We start from the raw sequence: 19,378 nt of genomic DNA on the forward strand, positions 1-19,378 counted from the left end.
AATACAGAGAAGTCCTCTGTAATGGTGGTTTTCCAGGAATATTATGAGAACAACAATGTCAGTGGAATCTATAAATAACTGTCACCATCCAGCTACTACTTAGGAAAAGAAAAAAATCAGTACTTCAAAGGCTGTTTGATTGAAAATACGTTTTATTTTAATGAGCATGCTTTACAGCATGGCTATACCTAGAATTATTCTTCTGATTGTTTCTATATCACCCTTTGTGCCACTAATGCTTTAGTTTGTTGTGCTTCAGATAAACAGTCATAAAGTGCAACTTTTATAAATGACTTATTTTATGAATAAAATATATCAAATGTGGTTGATGAATTTGTTTCTGTCGTCACTCTATATTCAATCTGTAATTCATAAGCAAGTAATCTGGCCAATATTTATTCTTTTGTAATTTAGTTAAAATATACTTCAGGTTGGTGAAAATATGATGTAAAAATCATTGCTAATAACTATATATTGAGAGAGAATTAAGTTTGACACATGAATAAAAAATGTGTACCAGTTATCCAGTCCACATTGTTTACTGAGAGTTAGAGTTTGTGTCTTCATTGCAAAACACACTGTCATTTTAGATTAATTCAGTGAACGGCTGTTCATGTTGTATTGCCTGGTTTATCTGCTGCAGATTCAACTTTCAGAGATTAATTCAAACTGTGTAGAGAAGAATGAAGACCATAAAAATAAAACTTTTCTCCTAATCTAAGCTACTCTAAGTTCATAGAAAGTCCCCCTTTCTTGCCAACCCCTTTTTCCATACTCAGCGTGGCATCTAATGTCTGTGGCGGGAACAGGACTAGTACATCACACGTGTGTGGGGCGTCACAGTTTTACCAAGCGCTTTCTCCTAAGTGTCATGTTGACTTTGTACTGAGGGCAACATGTAGATGCATTGTGGACTGTAGCCTCATCATCTAGGCAGAGTACTTGGAAAGACAGAAGGCTAAAATGGCTATAGGGAGCTTCTATAGTTAGGACTATGTGAGAAAAAGTCTTAGAAGAATTGGAGTAGCTTTTGGAGAAGTAGGTGTAAGCATCTGATTTAACCTAATTAACCTAATGTTGAACCTACACAAAGCGACTATGAATCTGTCCAGCTTTCTAGTAGTTTCAAATTTGCTTAACACTCAGAAAGTTTGAGTTTGATTTTCATATGTAGAAAAAACTCACTTATCTTCTATAGCAGCATCTTCTATATCCTGATAGTCCTTAAGTTCATGTTTTATAAGTAGACATCTTTTCACATGTGATCATTTCAGGGTTTTGGGTCTTAGGATTCTTGAAAATAGGTTGTAGCCCATATATAACCATATATCTCAATTTTATGAAACTTTAAAGTGTAATATTTCTGAACATTTCGAAATAAGCAATTCTAGAAAAATATTCACATAAATATAAGCTATAAAAGTAAAACATCCAAGACTTGTTACAGAATAATATATGTACTTCAAATAGTCTAAAAGTATTTACATTTAGTAAACATATTTTAAACTGTTTCTCTTCATAAATTTGTGTCTCTGGCCTTTATATTTATCTGCTAAGGGTTTTAATTTTATTTTTGTTTTAATGAGAAAAACTGTAATGAAAATTGGGGATTTCATTTTAGGTGAGGTTTTTGTGTCTGGGTTTGTTTTTATACAGTAGAGTTTAATCCATGTGTTGCTTTTCTTCAAGTATAGTTTAAAGGAGTACATTTGGAACGTGTTTTTGGAAAAAGCATATTAATGTAGCAGAAGAGACTTCAGTGCACACTTTCGAAGAAAAACAGTTTCTGAGCATTAAGTGGTAAAAGGCAATAATAATTCAAATGATGGTAACAAGCCAATCTGCTAAAAAGAATGCATGTTCTGTGTATCCAGCCATTTCACATGAACTAACCTCGTTTAAAAGAATACATTTCCATTCACTGTGCACATATGTGTAATCATTTTGACTAAAATCAATTGCCATTATCATGCCAACTAAATCTGCAGTAGAATATATTAGTTGCCAGATACTGTACAAAATATTGTTTAAAATAATAATGATTGAATCCCAGAAATGAATAGATGCAATTTGTAGCATTTTGTTAATAATGCCAAGAAACACTCCAGAGAGTAAAGTTAATGTTAATTTTTATGTGTAGTATCTCTAAGTTGCTATGGTAAACCTTATATATTATGGTAGCAATAAGGGGCATCTTATGCTAAAATACATTGAAAGTTAGAGATGAGCCTAATTACTTTTCTTACTTTCCTGTGCATGAAGGACCTGATCGTTGCAAAACGAACCCGTGCCTTAATGGAGGCACTTGCTATTCTACTGAAATTTCCTATGTGTGCACCTGTGTGCCAGGATACAGTGGTGACCGCTGTGAACTCGGTAAGACGTGCTTGCCCAGAAGAGTGCTGTACTTTTCCAAAAAGCATATTGGGGGAGACTTGACATTGCTCGAATCAGTTGGAGGATTTCAGGGAGACCCATGTGTAGACGAACTCTGTTCAGTGAAATTACAATCACGGTATAATTTAAGTAGGTTCTGGAAAATGGGCACAGATGGTTACTGAATTTTGCTCATATAACCAAGACTCAGTGAAGTTTACTGAGGTCAGCTATGTGTTTTTGTGTTTTTTTACAGATAGGCTTTCTACAAACATAAAGTTGCATCAGTATTAAGAAAAAATATTAACCTATTCTCCAAATCTGCATAAATTGATCAATAAGTGATCCATTTAAGTACAACAGAGTTTTACAAAGCCATATTTTAAAACTAAGAAGTTTAGCTCATATTGATTGAATAAAGAAGGCCCACAGAAGCAGTGGAATAAAATTGCCAATGTCATATCAAAAGAGTACTTAATCTTAAAAAAAGAAGCGAACAGAGTTAGTAAGCTTTAGTTGTGTGCTGATTAGTGGCGATATAGATATAGCAATAGATAATATTTAAGGAATAATTGAGTATTAAACACTATATATATATACAACACATCTATCTGGCCTGCATTCATTTTACATTAAAGTGGATTCAAAGTACTTAAATAACTGAATATATGTGTGTTTGGAAGCGAAGAGTAAAACTGCCATGACTGTGCTCAAAGAAGGTGACAGCGGAGTGAAGAGGGAAGGACGCAGGGGTTGGGAGGCTGTTAGGTATTTTCAGTATTCCATGAGTGAGGTCGTGGAAGCATGAGCCAGGATTTGGGGTGGGTGGCTAGACTAAAACTGTTCATTTTAAGGCTCATATGACTCATTTAAAAGAAATGGATACAATGACACTCCTCTAATACCTTTGAAATATTCTTAGGGTTGCCAGGTATTTAGCAAATATCTAATATAGAAATAGGGAGGTCAGTTAAATTTATATTTTAGAAAAACAAGAATACTTTTTTAAAATTTTAAGTGTGCCCTAAATATAACATGGGACATACTTATACTAAAAAAAATGTTTTTTCTTTTAAATCGGAAATTCAAATTAAACTGGCTATCTTGTATTTTATCTAGCAGCCTTACACTGAACAGAAGAATCCTTTGACTCTTTTTGAAAGTACTCTTATGACCTTCCATGACTTTATTGCAGATTTTGATGAATGTCACTCTAACCCCTGTCGCAATGGAGCCACATGTGTTGATGGTTTTAATACATTCAGGTGCCTCTGTCTCCCCAGCTATGTCGGTGCACTTTGTGAGCAAGGTAAGCGCTATTGCAGCATTTGTACAATGAACCTTATTGATACTTCATTTTGAATGTTACTTCTAGATAGCCTTTTGCTATAATGATTTGGATGTTTTAGTAATTTTGGCCACACTGCATATTCTTTCAAGCAGAGGAAATTCACAAGTTACCTAAATACATTTGGTTTCCTGCCATGACCATAGTCCACAACATCTGAAAGCTAGTGTTGACTTGATCATTTTTGTTTTCCTGATAGAATACAATTATCCACAGACACACTGAACTGAATTTAGGACTAGATAGCAAAAAAAAAAAAAAAAGGAACATTGTTATAAGTATTCTTCCTGAGGACAAATTAGAAATACACCTTGATTCATGTATGTGGTTTGTATTGAGGAGTATTCAATATTCGTTGCCTTTATTTTCTCCCCTTAAGCACTTGTGACTCAAGGGGCTTATTTTTCACAGTCTATCATCTATGGGGAATGAGTTTATATAGTTGTTAGAATACATTAACTTTGGCTTGGCAAACACTATGTAAAAGATACTGTGGATCTGCTCAACAGGGAATTTTCCTACTGAAGAAGCATTTACTTTTTCTGAATGAAAGGTCTAGGTGCACGATGGCTTAAATCTCAGGATCCCTGTAATTTGCATTTTATGGCCAACCTGAGAGTGAATGTTAGGTGGTTAATGGTAACATTTCTTTGTCCATCAATCAGAAACAAATTGCATGCTCAGCACACTAAACTTTGGAATATCAATTTCCTCTACTTAAAGTCATACAGTGGTTTGGCTTTGACGAAAGTGCCTAGTGCCAAACTTCCATTTCACCAGACAGAATGAAAATGTATTAGACACTCAGACACATTGGTCTGGCCCTACATTCTGCTTTTCAGCATTAGTCCAGACGTCACCACAATTAAAGCAAAACTAAAAGGAGCCTGTATTAAACTGCCAGTTGAAGGGGATAGCTGATGGCTGAGTTTTTAAGGGTTTTTTTCCTTCTCTCTTTATTGCATAGCATAAATCTGCTTCAGAATTTTAAAAGGCTAATATGAAAATTGACTAAGGAATTTTCTCATTGTTTCCCTTCTTAAAGTAAAACAGTGAGAAAAATGCTATTTGTTGAAGAAAGAAAGGGTGATACACTTGAGTTATTAAAATATGTTTAAATGATTCTGACTGCCCTTCATTTCAAGCACAAGGAGCAATTCAAAAAACCATTTGTTTGATGGGTGTTCATGGAGCACCCATTGTTTTCCAGGCACTGTCCTGGGCACTGCAAACAGAGCTCCGAACAATGTAGACACAGCCCTTGGCCTTGGTGACTCAGCCCAATTCTTGGCAGAGCAGAAGAAGAGATACTATTTTTTGGATCATTTATAGTTAATCCAATGCTTCCAGGTGAATCATTGCATTTGGTTGACACAGTATTTCTATGCAGTATTATAAATGGGTCAGAAATTGAGGCTCAGAGAGGAGCAAGGTTGTGTTCAAGGTCACACAGCTAATAAATTAGAGAGTGGGAAAAATGAACCTAAACTGCCTTTTAAAGCCTAGCTTTTTACAACATCGTTCCTCTTCTAAGGTAGCTCAAACAAATAAGGATTTTGTTCATGGGTGTACCTGGTGGATCCAGGGCCCAGTTACCTTTTCCACCTCTTTAAAGGAATTTTGTCATGAAAAAGGTTTATTTTTCCCTCTCATTTCTGGTACCACCTAACTTTCAGGTACATTCTGTATTATCTTACAGCAAGTTTAACTTTCATCCACGCAATGCTGAGAAAGAGCCACCCCAGTCTGTTTACCAGATGCAGCTGTGCTTCTGTGATTTACTGCCAGGACTGTGAAAGATTTTTTTCTGCTCTTTTTCAGGTTGCCTAAGAACAAATGCTTTCTTCATTAACAGCAGCATTGTTGTCTAAACAGTTTTCTGTCCAAATTTCAGTGATGACTGGGTCATTGTTTCTTCAGCTGACCTTTTCTGTTCTCTGCCTTAGTAACACCCCAGCTCCCAGTAACTGCGGAATGGGGCTACATATTGATGGAATGATAACAGAGTTGAGATCTAGCTGGGGTCTCAGAACTGTGGGAAGACAGTTCTGTACACTCAGATTGCCCCCAGCCAAAGTCAATGATACAGCTTGCCAGTGAGAAGTGCCTCAGTGTTGACAATTTCTTAAGACTTGACAGCTATTTGTCAGAGGTGTTGAAAACACTGCATGCATATCATAAAGTGAATGGATTTTTCGTGAGATTGTTTAAGAGTGACAGTTTCACCTCCTGTGGTCGTGAACAGGAGTCATCCCCCACCCCCCCACCCGCCAGCATGCACAGGCAAAACGACACCTGGGGCTTTGTAACGCAGCCTGTGCACTGCCAGAGTTTTAAAGCATGAAAAGTATTTCCATGTCAAATGAATTTTAAGACAGAATCACCAAAAAGGGTTGCCTTTTAATAAATAAAATATGTGTTACACTACTTTTAGGTAAGATAGGGTAAACAGACTGCTTCTGATACCTCCTTTCGGAAGAGAACCCCAGGAGATGCTGCCCGACACGCTGTTCTTCCTTACACATAGACTGAATAAAAGTTCAGTGAATCAGTGTGGGTATTTGGCTTTTTAAAAAGTCTCTTTGTCAAGTAGTATTTTAGTACAGATACATACATTGTCCCTGTTAGTTTTAACAGAAAACCTGCCCCTATTTTTGGAGCCCTGTTCTGACAGGAAATGTGTGCGCCTGCTGACTGAGAAAGGTGTTGTAGCAGTGATGTGGTCGTGGATCTAGGTGTGATGGTCATGTGTTCTTTGTATGGGTGTAAAAGGAAAAGTAATGATAATCTATTTTCCTGATAAAAGATAAAACCAGACCAAAACCATTGGGTTAATAGAAGATAAGAAAGAATATATAGAGGGATTTTTATGATGCATTATTCAGTAAATTCAGGATCCTCTAGAATTTTAAACTGTGTGTTTTAAAGTCAATGCTAATCTCCAAGGTTAAGGAACACTGTGCTATTATAATATCGCATTATTGACTTTGGCAGTAAGAGTGTTCTAAAAATTTTTCCAGTTTTCTTCCCATGTAAACTAACCCTCTCCTACATGAAGATTGATTCCTTCCCCACCACTTGTACCTCAGCTCTGAGTCCTTCATGAGAACTCCACAAAAAGAAAATTACTACATCCAAGTAACCAAAATATGCCTCATTCTTGGGCACTGAGTGCTACTTTTATACCAAATCATCTAGCTGTGTCTCTTGTCCTTTCCTATGAGATTTGGCGTCTCCAAACAGCACTTTAATAAAGCTCAAAGCCTTTAGTGCACATGGTTTAAACCAATTAGTCAGCTGGCAGTAACTAAACAACAGGCCAGATAGACTAAACTGAAATGAAGACTATTCTCAGAGATAAGTTGCATCTGTCATATGATTATGGCCCAAACAACTGAAGCCAGAGAAAAGTGAATTTCATCTCTCAGATGAAAAAATTTCATCTTTCATTACTCCTCTTTTTCCAATTGTGCATGTTCCCACAATTGGAGAAAGAGGAGTAAACAGAGTGAGAATCAGGCAATTTGACTTTCAATTTAGCCACTGAGTCTGATACGTAAAACAAGCATTTATTTCATGGAGGAGGGTTTGGTTTTTTTAATTGATCAGTAAATTTAAGGGAAGAACCGATGGTCATTAGGTAACATGGAAAGTTTTCTTGGTCCTTAAAATGCTATGAACTTTACAGTTTCATTAGTTTGACATGTAATATTTAAATATATTTGTGAGAATTATTTTATAAAAATAAAATAAAAAATATTTCTATGTATTATTATCAAATAGAGTTGAACCCCACTTGTGAACGCACGAGTCTGAAGGGAGATCACCACTGACTGCAGCGCTATGAGCAAGGCTGCTTTCCTATGAAAATACGTTAGAAATGGCAAACCAGGGAGTGCAGCTGAAGCTTCCTGCCAGTGTATAATCTAAATGTATTGAAAAAATGTGTTCCTCCTACCAGGACACTGGTTACAGTGCGCTCGTTGTGAAAGAGGGAAAAAGATAAGATATATTTATCAACCCAAATAAAATGGCTTGGTGGAATACTAGGAATGCAGTTAAAGGACTTAGGTTTTGTCATTTTGAATAAACTTAAAATTTGGATACATTTGCATTTACAGTTACCTGTATTCCTGCTATTTTGGGAGGAAGGCATGCAGCCTTAGCTATATCCCAGAGGCTGCCTACTGATGAAGATTTGTTTCTGTTTGTAAATCTTACCTGGCCAGATACTGGCCACCTGCTATCTCTCTGGGAAGTGGAAGGGACTACTGCCAGACCTTTGAAGTCCTTATGCAAGCATTCAGAATCCTATTAGCTGGAATTCTTATCACTTAATTGAAGCTCTTCAGAAAACTTTCATTTGTAAGGGATTAGCCCAACTGCTTCACAAGTAAGCCGGTAGACACTGCTGCCTAGGAGGTCTTGACTGGCCTCTTCTCCAAGGTTCTCTCCTGCTAAAACTGCCTTTACTTAAGGAAATTGCAGTGAAATACTGTCTTTTCAGTGCAAAAAAAAATGTATAGTAAGTCCCCATGAAACATCCTCCCCAGGTTCTAAAGACTTTAAGTGAAATGGTGTCTTTATTTCATTTGAGTGTATCAGGCCTGTGCCTAAGCAGAGGCTAGTTGATAAAACAAGAGTTAAGTTCCCACAGCATTTCATCTACATGATAACAAAACAAAGTTGAACAGAATGATAAGACCTTATCTGTTGACCTGCTGTACAGCCACTCGCTGGGCAGGAATCAGCTGGGCCCTCTTCATCATACTTTCTTTGTCATCATGACCAAGTTTTATGAATCCCTTACTGCAGGGATGTTACATTGATATACCTTGGGTCTTCAGTTCACTCTTGGATTGGTGAGCCAAGTTTAAATGATGTAGGTGAGTTTATTAAGCCTCTTGCCTTATCTCTGCCCAGACACCGAGACATGTGACTACGGCTGGCACAAATTCCAAGGGCAGTGTTACAAGTACTTTGCCCATCGACGCACGTGGGATGCAGCTGAGCGGGAGTGCCGTCTACAGGGCGCCCACCTCACAAGCATTCTCTCTCATGAAGAACAAATGTTTGTGAATCGTATGTACCAAGTACACACTGCTTTCTTGAAGCTGCACTCATCTTCACCGCCTTCTTAGCTTCCTCTCCATCTACCACCAACAGCAAAAAGAATAGCTTTCTCATTTCTGATTCAACTTGAGTCCTTCATTTGCAAACTACTTAAACTCATCTCCGCTATATGAGTCCCCCATTTTGGGAAACATTCAACGATACCACAGGAAGGAATTTCTTGGTTAGCCAGCACTAAGAGGTGAAACAGCATGCTATAGATCAGGGATGTCAAACTCATTTTCACCTGGGGCCACATCAGCCTCGTGGTTGCCTTCAAAGGGCCTGAAATAATTTTAGGACTGTATAAATGTAACTACTCCTTAACTGTTAGGGAGTTGAAATTACATTTGGCCCTTTAAAGGCAACCATGAGGCTAATGTGGCACCCAGTGAAAATGAGTTTGACACCCCTGCTACAGATTGAATGCATGAAATTGCTTTGATCATTTTTTGACTTATAAAAATGGTTACCTCTTATGGTCCAATATAATTATTCTGATGGTTATTGCCTATGTGGTCTCTGTTTTGAATATGCACATGCATATGCTGTCTAAAGTTAAAGAGAACATTGCTTTCAGTTATTTTTGTCCCAGTAATTAAGATTGAATTAATAGTGCCCTATTTTTATCCTCTGTACATCATTCATTCTCATCCAAGTTTCTAATTATTTTAGAGCATAGAAAGTGGACTTTCATATTATGATAATGAATAGATGGAGACAATGCTATGAAACTTACCACCAAAGCTATTTACTAATTCTTTAAACTATAGCAAAGAGGAGAGCAGCTAAGTTTTACATAGCAAATATATAGATTTTTTTTTGCTCATAAAGCATTGTTTGATGCTTGCTTAAATATGTTCTCCTAATGCCTGCTATCATTTAGAAATGTGATTATTAATTTGCAATCTGGATAGAAGTTCATTTAATTTTTTTTTGCCTGGTATGCTTACCTGTGACTAATTTTATGGCAAAAGCCATTATTTTTGAGGAAATTCTGCAAAACTGTCTGGCATGGGTATTCAGTGTTTCAGCTGCTGTGTTTAGGACAAACACATGGCTTCTGAAGTGAAGCCAGCATGGGTAAGATCTGTCTTGTTTTATTGAGTCACTGAATTTTTTGCTAATGGCATAATAATAAAAAAAATAAACCCAAAGTTTCTATCATCAGGAAGCATGAATAAAAACATTCTAATTGTAATAAATTGTTTTAAAAATAATTGTCTATGTCTGATATTTTTATGTTTAGCAATGTTTGCAAATTAGCTTTTTAGTTTAAAGCACATTGGGCAGGAGAACAAAAGTAAGTTAGACCATGAAATATTTTTATGAGCAACCTAACAAAAATTCAGCCAGAAAAGGGGATGCATGATTCACCCTGAAATCCTTTTTTTTACTACATTCCATCCATACGTTGGAAAACTAATACAGATATCTGTGTCATTTACCGTCTTTGTAGGCGTGGGCCATGACTACCAGTGGATAGGCCTCAATGACAAGATGTTTGAGCATGACTTCCGCTGGACTGATGGCAGCACACTGGTAAGCTGCTGATGAACGTAATGCCCATTGTAAGAACTTGGTGCTGTGCACTGATTGCATTGTGCAGAGGACATGTTAGACTGGAGACCAGTTAAGGGACTTGCTCAGGGTCGCTCAGTGAAACGAAGGGGAGTTAGACTAGAGTTCCATGAAAATGTATCCAACCCCAGTCCTCCAATCACTGTGGCTCTCTCTGCAAGAAGACTGTATCAGATTTCCATTGAACTGGTAAACCGCATAATCAGAATTGCCTGTAGTCTGTCTTTAAGATAGTTATCTTGGCTTTGTATAGCTTCAAAATGAAAAGGAAAAGAATAACTGTAAGAGAAAAGGCCTTTAAAAATACCTTTCTCCATTACATAATTATACTGGAAATCTGCTATAAGGCCTGACTCATTATATTTCCAAGGAAAAAATGCCCACTTTTTTCATCTTAAAAAAATTATTGGATTGTGATCTTATGAATTTCCTTACATTCAAGTTCTGCTGACTAATTATATGTTTTTTTTTTATAAAGAAAGGAATGATTTGGTAATACTGGCCACTATCTCGAGTAGGCTGGAATAAGGTTCTTAAGACAGGATAGATAAAGCTGTTTTTTTTTTTTCCAAAAATTTTCAAGGGTGGTTAGCTATACCAGTGAGTCTAGGCCCTTGCTGTTGGAATCACCAGGGGGATATAACAAGGCAACAGCTGCCTAGGACTCAGTGAAAATTCATTATAGCAGAACCTTTGGCAGCTGTGTTTTCTGAGTGGTCCCCAGGTGACGCTGAAATGCACACAAAGTTGAGATGCGCTGGGCTAGACAGCACGTGTAAGTTAAATTCTAAGTTAGATAAACAAGAAGAAAAGTGAAAATAGTTGTTAAGCTCTTTTGGGGGTGTGAATTACTTAGCTGCTTAAATTTCATTCATTAGCTACCACTCATCTAATTTAATGAGTTTGGCAACATGTAAAGTTCATTTTAGAACAAATGCCAAAGTAATCTGGTTTTGGAAGTTCTACTCTGTCCAGGAAAACTTCTTTGTGCTCTGCGGACATATGAGGGAGGGCTCCAAAAAACAGAATTTATTTATAAAAAAATTGTGTATTTATTCTTACACATTTAAACTTAAGTCACCTTCAAAGTATTCTCCATTTAATGTAGTACATCTATTGAGACTTTTTTCCACTGTTCAAAACAGTTTCTGAACTCATCAATTTTGATGGCTTTTAGGGCTTCTTCTCTTTTTTGTTTCACCTCTTCCATGTTGACAAAATGTTTCCCTTTGAGAACTTTTTTTACCTGGGGAACAAAATGATATCACTCAGGTCAAGGGTAAATATGGAGGGTGGCTCATGGGGGCCATGCCTTTTTTGTCAAAAACTGCTGAACATTTTGTGTGGTGTGGGTGGGTGCACTCTTAAATCACCCATCACGCAATGGGGAAACATGTTGAGTTTGCAAAAAAATTTACTGAAGCCAAATGCAGCCTCTCACAACAACGCCACTTGATACACTGATACAAATGGCTTTTTAGAACACTCGTCTAACAGAGGAAGCCTGTACTACAAGGGGCCCACTCTCCAGAAGATAATTCTGGGTTTTTTTTACACGGGTGTCTTCTCCTACTCCTTAGTTCATCCATGACATCCACTGAAGTAAGGACTTTGCATTTGTTTATTCCCCGTAACAACCTTTACGGGAGGCATTAGGTGTTTTACAGGTAAAGAAAGGAAAGGTCAGTAGGCTGAGATATTTGTGCAGAGCCACAATACTATTAAAAGGTGAAGCCAGTATTTGAACTCAGGCCTGTCTCCAAAGCCATTGGCCTTTCTAGCTGGTATTTCCTTGACTCTAAAGAGTATCCTTATTACATTTTGCCTTTAGCAACCCTGCAATAAAGCTGGACTTGCTCTTTATTTGTCCTGACTCCTTATGTTTAATCAGCACTGTTTGTCATTCAAATTCATAAGTAGATACTTTGGCAAGAATCAGAAAACACAAAGAAAGCTGATTGTCCATAAAACACATTCCCAGTCAGGTATATGAACCACAGCCTCTGGATCAATCAGTCTTATTTTCTTCTAATTGTTCGCACTAGATGGTGTATCTGCAATTTCTGCATCCATATGTTTTCTTTTTGTTGTAACTAAGGAGGATAAATTTGGTCAGTTAGATTAATAGTGGTTGGCATGGCACAAGTCCTTGCATGTTAATTTTAATTGAAGATAGACTTGTTTTATTAATTTATAAGTGAATATAAAAATTAAAAGGACATTTTTCTGTATATTACAGATAGTTAAAACCATTCATAATTCTGTTAATGTGTATCATATCATATAGGTATTTAATGAGTTTTCTCTTGTTGATGCCTAATTCTTTCTTGTGGGATAGATTGGGTTCCTAGGATACCTATCATTAAGTCTTTCTCTCAGAGACTTTCCTTTATAAATAGCCCAGTGAAAAGTGCAGGTCCATGTGAGATCCCAACTACACTATCGAAGCCAGAATGCCGTAGTTTACCTGCATGCACCAGCCCTGATCCTGGAATAGCTGTATCTCGCCAGGTGGAGTGTATGTAAAGCCTGGCATTTGCTACATACTGACCTGATTGGGACAAGTCCCTGACTATGTACAATCTCTCATTGGTTACATAGAGTTGATTTGTATGTTTTCATTCTTAGCATTTTTTGTGTGTTATAGACGTTTATCCTGGCCTCCCCATTAGGAGTTCAGCTCTTCAAAGAAGTGTTTCTCTTGTTTGCTTTTTATTTCTCACAGTGTCCCTATAAGATCTGTGAGCTTGATTAATGAGACTAAATATTGACTTCCATCTGGCAGCCATGTAAGATCTGTTATGTATCTTAGGGAATTCATCTTCCCTGTCAGGTGCCAGTCAGGTTAGCTTGGCCCGTCAATTGTTATTATTCCACTCTGCTCAAGCAAGGCAAGTTAGCCATTTTTTTTTCATCTGTGTCCATTAATTTTTAATGGACTGTGAAAACTACCATTTCCATAATCAGACTGATCTTAAACTTGGAAAATAAGCAAGCATTGCACTTTGTTGAAAAATATTGATCTTCCCTGGAAATTTTCACAGGAAGGGAACCTAACATTGATAACTACAAAATATGCACAGGAACCTTATTCTTAATTAATTGACATTTTTCACTGTAAGCCCAGGGTTATGAAGAGAGCCCCCAGGGAGGGCCTTGGTTGAAGAAGGCAGCAAATGAATTATATAAACAAGCAAAGTTTATCAAAGAAATGACACAAGTAACTCCAGAAAAAACTCTGACAGACACTTGGTTTCTTCTTAGTTCACTCTTTGTATAAAATGAAAGTGTGGTAAGGAGTGTACCTTAACTTTGAACATTTTGGAACAGAAAAGACCATCTGCCCCACAGCCGGTCTCACTCCCATCTGACTGATCTCTGGCCCATTCTCTGCTCCGTACCCACCCTCGCCCCATCCCTTCCTCTCTGGGACAGCCTAGGTGACTCTCACCCTCGTTTGTAGTCCTTCCTGCAGCCACCGTCCCCTTAACAGGTTCCATATGTGCACAGGCCTTGGAATAAAATAGCTCTCCTTTGTTTCAGTGTTTATTCCAAGTGCCTTGCTTTTGAAAGTACCCCTAATAGTAAACTCTTCACCCGGGAAAGCAGTATCTGCTTACACTTGGAAATGGTGTTAACTTGACTGTGTGTAATTTTAAGGACTTCGTTTATATTTTAGAGTGATTTCTCTCCTTCCCACCCCCACTCCATTTTCGGTTTGAAAGATTGATTAGAGCTTATCCTTCTCAGGAGGCACAGCAGTGTCAAAACAAAAGGAACCTTTGATATTTACTGTATGTTACCTTTGGTTACTCAGTGTAATATTCAGTAAAAACAAGTTTATATTAGGTCTCGATTTCAGTATTTATTTTTCTTGAAATAATTAAACTTCGCTTTCAATCATCTTTCAGTATAATTTTAACACATTTAACGTGATTGTGCTTTACAGCTAGACTAATTCAACTCCCATGCTTATGCTATATTAACAATGTTATTTGTCCAAATATTCTAAATTGCCTCTCTTCTTCAGATTCTGATTAATTCATTCCCCATTATTGGCTTCTCTAATAGGAGGTTGACATAATTAACAAAACACCAAATTCCTGTTTTTGTTATATTGTAAGTCTTTTTTATTATTTATTTGGTGTGTTTGACCAGTAAATTTCATGAAAGGATACTCGTGTGTAAAATTAGTTCTAGGCTTCCCCTTGTGATTTGTGTTAAGGTTGTCTTCTCTGAACACATCTACATTTTCACTTTGTCACCTGGGCTTCAAGTTGGGTGTCATGAAGTTAATTCTATCAGCAGCTATGATTTCTACTCACAGTTATTCTTTAACTTGACTATTGATCTCTATAACAGTGAAATGCCACAAGTGCTTTATTAGAAATCTTGACAAATAACTTCAACAATGAAATACTTTCCTTGTCACCCAAGTAATGTCTTCAAAGACACTAAGTTAAACCATCCAAGTTAAATACACATTAAAGCTGGCAAAGTTAAACAAATATTTCTTATCTAGCTTTTACAGTATTATCTGACTTTTAAGCTCTATCCTTAACTTATTGTTAAATCAAGGACTAATCTGAAGTGTTTTCCCCCAGATCTGTTTTCAGTGCCTACAACCTTCCTCTCTACTTGCTATGAACTCTTGTTACTCCCTTCTTAAAATTCTTCAATGTCTTCCTATTGCCTTCAGTAAAAGTCTGAGTATTAGCATGGCATACCAAGTCCACCAACTCCCTCTGCCACTTCCTATGCTATCCCATCTCAAAACGCTCTCTGGAATAAGCCAGAACATCTCATTCCTGCAGGACTTTGCATACACTTGCCCTGGTACTTAGAACGTTCATGCCCCTTGCCCTAATTTTATTTCATAAGCATTCAGTTCCTTGCTTAGCCAAGAGTCCCCTTTCTCCAGGAAGCCTTCTTGCAGCTCCTTGGGCACTTCCCATCCTACCACAGACCTCTGGGGGTAATTTCTTGCCACTGTGCTTTCTGAGGCAGAGATGAACTTTCATCTCTATTTGTTTAACACCTAGCAGAGTTGTTGACAAAAATAGATACCTAATAAATGTTTTCTGAATGATATTCAATAGCCATACATTGTTCAACGAACTTAACTGTTCAGCTGCAATCTCTCGAATCCTAAAATGACCAATGAAGTCTTTTGGCTCAATCTCTTTGTGGCGATTCTTGCATATTAGATTAAATATTTTATTTAAAGTTGTACCAGTATGAAAAACATTAAAACATAATAGGTGGGATTTCAAATATGGTGACAAGAAAAAATCTTTCTCAGAAAGGAAGAAATTTATAGCTAAGCACAATGAATGCATCTTACTAAAGTTGTTAACCCAAAGATAACAGTGTTCCTTCTGGCAATGATGCTGTTTTGCCCACGGTTGTCCAAAGAACACATTTATAGTAAACTTTAGGAAGAAAAAATAGGAAGTAAACTTTTCAACCTCTGCCGCCCCTGCCGGTTTGAGTTACATGGGGGCAGATTTTCCGTGGAGAATTAGGAAACCAACGATTACTCAAAACTTTGAAAGAGGATATTTTTTCAAGATAGGTACATATTCTACCATTATATTCTTTTAAGAAAAATGACTTTAAAGAACCCTATTATCTAAATCCAAAGTGTAATAAGATAAGCAAAAGAAAATCTCACTCTCGGATGTTATCAGCTCACTTTGTTTTTCATAGATTGCTTGACCAAGGATGAGCTGTTGCCTAAGGCGGGACAGAGCTTCATTCATTCACCCACCATCTGTGACCATTCTTTCTGGCACAGAGGGAGCCAGACCTCAGGAAACAAACACTTCCACTTCTGTCTATATACTTCCTAGCAATCTCATGTTTACAACTGTCTTTGCAACTCTAGACTATTGTGTGTCCATGGACAGCATGGTTAGGGAGATATTGGAAACAGGTGCCGTAATCACACTAGTTTTAATAACCTGCTTCCCCAACCAGTGGTTTAAAATTAACCCATGGACTGCAGAGATTTAAAGCTGTCACCTTCCTGTTCCATCCTCCTTCTGACGCCAAGAAATAAAATTCTCATGAGGGGAATTCTCCGTGGTCTATACTGCTCCTTAACCCCTTCCCCTCACTGCATCCCCCAGCACCTTCAAAGCTAATCCCTCACTAGGGGAGATCAGCACTTCAGTGGATCAGGCGCATTTACCTAAAAAAAAAAACAAAAAAAAAACAAAAAAAACCCATGTCACCTGACAAAGCATTATCCAGAGGTTGAGGACTGAACAGAACTGACAGTTCCCTGTGTAAAATATTGAGGGGCTTTTGGAAAGTTTGAGTTGTTTGGTAAGAAAAAAACAAACCCTAAATTTATTCTTATACATTTTAATAAACATTTCCTACATCTCTTTCACATTTTCCTTGGGTAATCTCACTTTGGTAGCACTGAAGCCCTACCCCTGGGCTTCCCAGGGGGTGGTCCTGACCTCCTCCTCCTCCTCACTCTTTGGTGCACACACAGCCTTCCTCTCCTCTGCCCTGGTCTAGAGCTGGCCAGGAAGTTCTTGAGCAGTTTACTAATTCACAGATCGGAAAATGTTTTATTTTCTAGTTCTAGCCAACTCATCTGGCCTCTTGTTACAATGTAGATTACAATGTAGATTACAAAACACTACTTGATAGCCTTTTCTACTTAAAAAGACTCTTACTTAAAATTTTTCTAGAGCATAACTAAATACTGTTTTTGTTTTTTATTCTAATAAGCATGATCCAACATTGGCAAGCTGGCACACCTAGAATTTAGGACACTCGCTCGCTCTCCTCGGTAGAATCGGCTCATGACAATAGCCAGATTGGTTATGGATTTTACTTTAAATCCAGAGTGCCTTTTCTTCTTTCATAAACAAACACATTAGCCTGTCAAGCAAAGTATTGTGAGAAAAACCAGCTTTGAAAAAAGTAGAAACAATAAAGAAATAGCCCTTAACCCAGGAAGAGGCACTTAAAAGGGGCAGAGAAAAAGAGTAACAAATCGCAGGCTATAAACCATTATTCTTTTTCTGCAGGAATGTATCATTATTGTGCTTTACAAACACAAAAGTTTTAGCCTCCTCCCTCTCCCAGATGTCTTGGACCTTGAAAAGAGATTCAGGACTATTAACTAATTTCTGATGTTGTCTAAACTTTTTTTGTAGGTTTCTGCTCCTTTGAAAGGATTACATGATTTAGCAGAAAAATAATGCAAAACAACCCCCCAACCTAAAACTTAAGCTTTTCTCTTTCTACCTGAAAATCTCAGAAGACTTTCTATAAAGCATTTGCAGATGGATGTGTGTCAGCTGTGGTGTGGTTTTAGCTCCAAGTTGAATGCTGCTTCTCTGTGAACAAGTCACACTGCATATCAACATTAATTTAATTATGTTAAACCTCACAGGCTTCATTATATTAACTTAAAAGCCAAGGAAAACATATGCTGTTTCCTCAGCCTTTAACACATTCATCATTATTAGAAGAATTTTCAGTTTCTTTTCTGCAAAAGACCACCGAGCTCTTAATGAACATTTTTACTTATGTTGCAGTTTAATGTGATTTGAAACTAAGCACTGGTCCTTCTGATTCTGCATGGGAAATGTAAGGAGTTATAGACGAGCTCTAGAACAGAAAACTCTCATCTCCACCTCACCTTTACTTGACTGCAAATAGCTAGTGATGTGTCAAGCAGCTGGAAGAACAGTATTTACCCATCCCTAGAAAATCATTTCATAATTAAGAAGATTATCCAAAAAAAATTTACTAATGCCATAGTTCCTTCTCACAGATGCTCTTCCAACATACTCTATGAAACTTTAAAATCACATACAGACATTTAAATTTCATGACTAATAATTTCAGGCAATGAATAACCATCAAAAAGACAAAAAAAATGTTGAATGGGTTTTGGCAGTTTCGCGTTGCATTTGGATGTTAGCACTTCCTGACTAAAGACCTGTGCAAACAAGCCTGGGTGAAGGAGTCCACTGGCACCCGTTCATGCTAGGAACCGAGTGCAAGCAGCTCCGGGGGGCTCTGCCTGGGGCCCTGTCTCCAAGTGGTCTCACAGTGGGAATAACTCACATCCTTTGGAAAATGCTGTTGATAATTACCGCCTTTGTCGGGCAGTGAGCTCACGCTATTACACAAGATTAGTGCTGCACTCAAGACCTGGCAGATCGTCTCTCCATACAGAGATTTGCCAGCTAGGAAAAGAATGGGCATGCTGCCACTTTAACAACTATCAGGAGACCCCAAGTTAGTTTTTCTTCCTTCAGCATATTCATGTTTGTGGGATCTGACTCCAGGCTGCCAGCCTCAGGCGGTGACACCAAAACAAACGTCTCTTTCTCCTTTAAAACAAAGCTGCTCTTTTCCTTTCAGTTGTTCAGCTAAAAGACAACAGCAAAACCATAACCTCCTTTAAACTATAAATAAACAAGGACCCAGACCGGAGTAACCTTAAGCAAGTACAAGGATCAGAAGAGGGTCTATCTCTACCTTGCAGGGAGGTCATTTGCCCCAACAAGTTAAATAAAACAAAGTTAACAGTACCCTCCACAGACTGCACACAAATGCCTATTGTGTCCCACAGCCGTCTAGGGGAAACAAAGGCATGTTAAAGTTCCCAAATGTTTTTATTTCTGTAATAAGTAGTCCTTCTAGCTTTCTTTCAGATAAACGTTTGACCTGTGTTCTGAATGGCTGGGGGTAACCCAGTGTGGTTATTAAGTTCTTTATTTAGGGAAAGGTGGCCTCTTATCAGCGTGTGTTTCAAATAGCTAAGCTGTCCTCTTGGCAAAGCGTTTTCTGTTTGGAGTTTGCTTTTGTACTTTGGTGGTTATCTGCTTACCTTTGGCATCTACTGCATTTGGATGTCATTTGTAGCTGTGGGAGCACAGGTGATAAGAGGAGTTCGCACACAGGGAAGTTGGCTTTTAGTGTCAT

General features: G+C 37.7%; 1 protein-coding gene across 3 annotated transcripts in view; it reads left to right on the forward strand.

Annotated features, from left to right (window-relative positions):
- The window catches only part of VCAN (versican), a 104,791-nt gene that overhangs the window by 68,719 nt on the left and 16,694 nt on the right, over nucleotides 1-19,378 (forward strand). For all 3 annotated transcript variants that reach the window (XM_028530751.2, XM_036020495.1, XM_036020496.1), the window contains 4 exons: nucleotides 2,263-2,376; nucleotides 3,572-3,685; nucleotides 8,648-8,806; nucleotides 10,296-10,378. In XM_028530751.2, coding sequence (XP_028386552.1) covers nucleotides 2,263-2,376; nucleotides 3,572-3,685; nucleotides 8,648-8,806; nucleotides 10,296-10,378 — 470 coding nt within the window. The remainder of the gene's footprint in view (nucleotides 1-2,262; nucleotides 2,377-3,571; nucleotides 3,686-8,647; nucleotides 8,807-10,295; nucleotides 10,379-19,378) is intronic.

Source organism: Phyllostomus discolor, chromosome 3 (genome assembly GCF_004126475.2).
Source record: "Phyllostomus discolor isolate MPI-MPIP mPhyDis1 chromosome 3, mPhyDis1.pri.v3, whole genome shotgun sequence".
NCBI lineage: Eukaryota > Metazoa > Chordata > Mammalia > Chiroptera > Phyllostomidae > Phyllostomus > Phyllostomus discolor.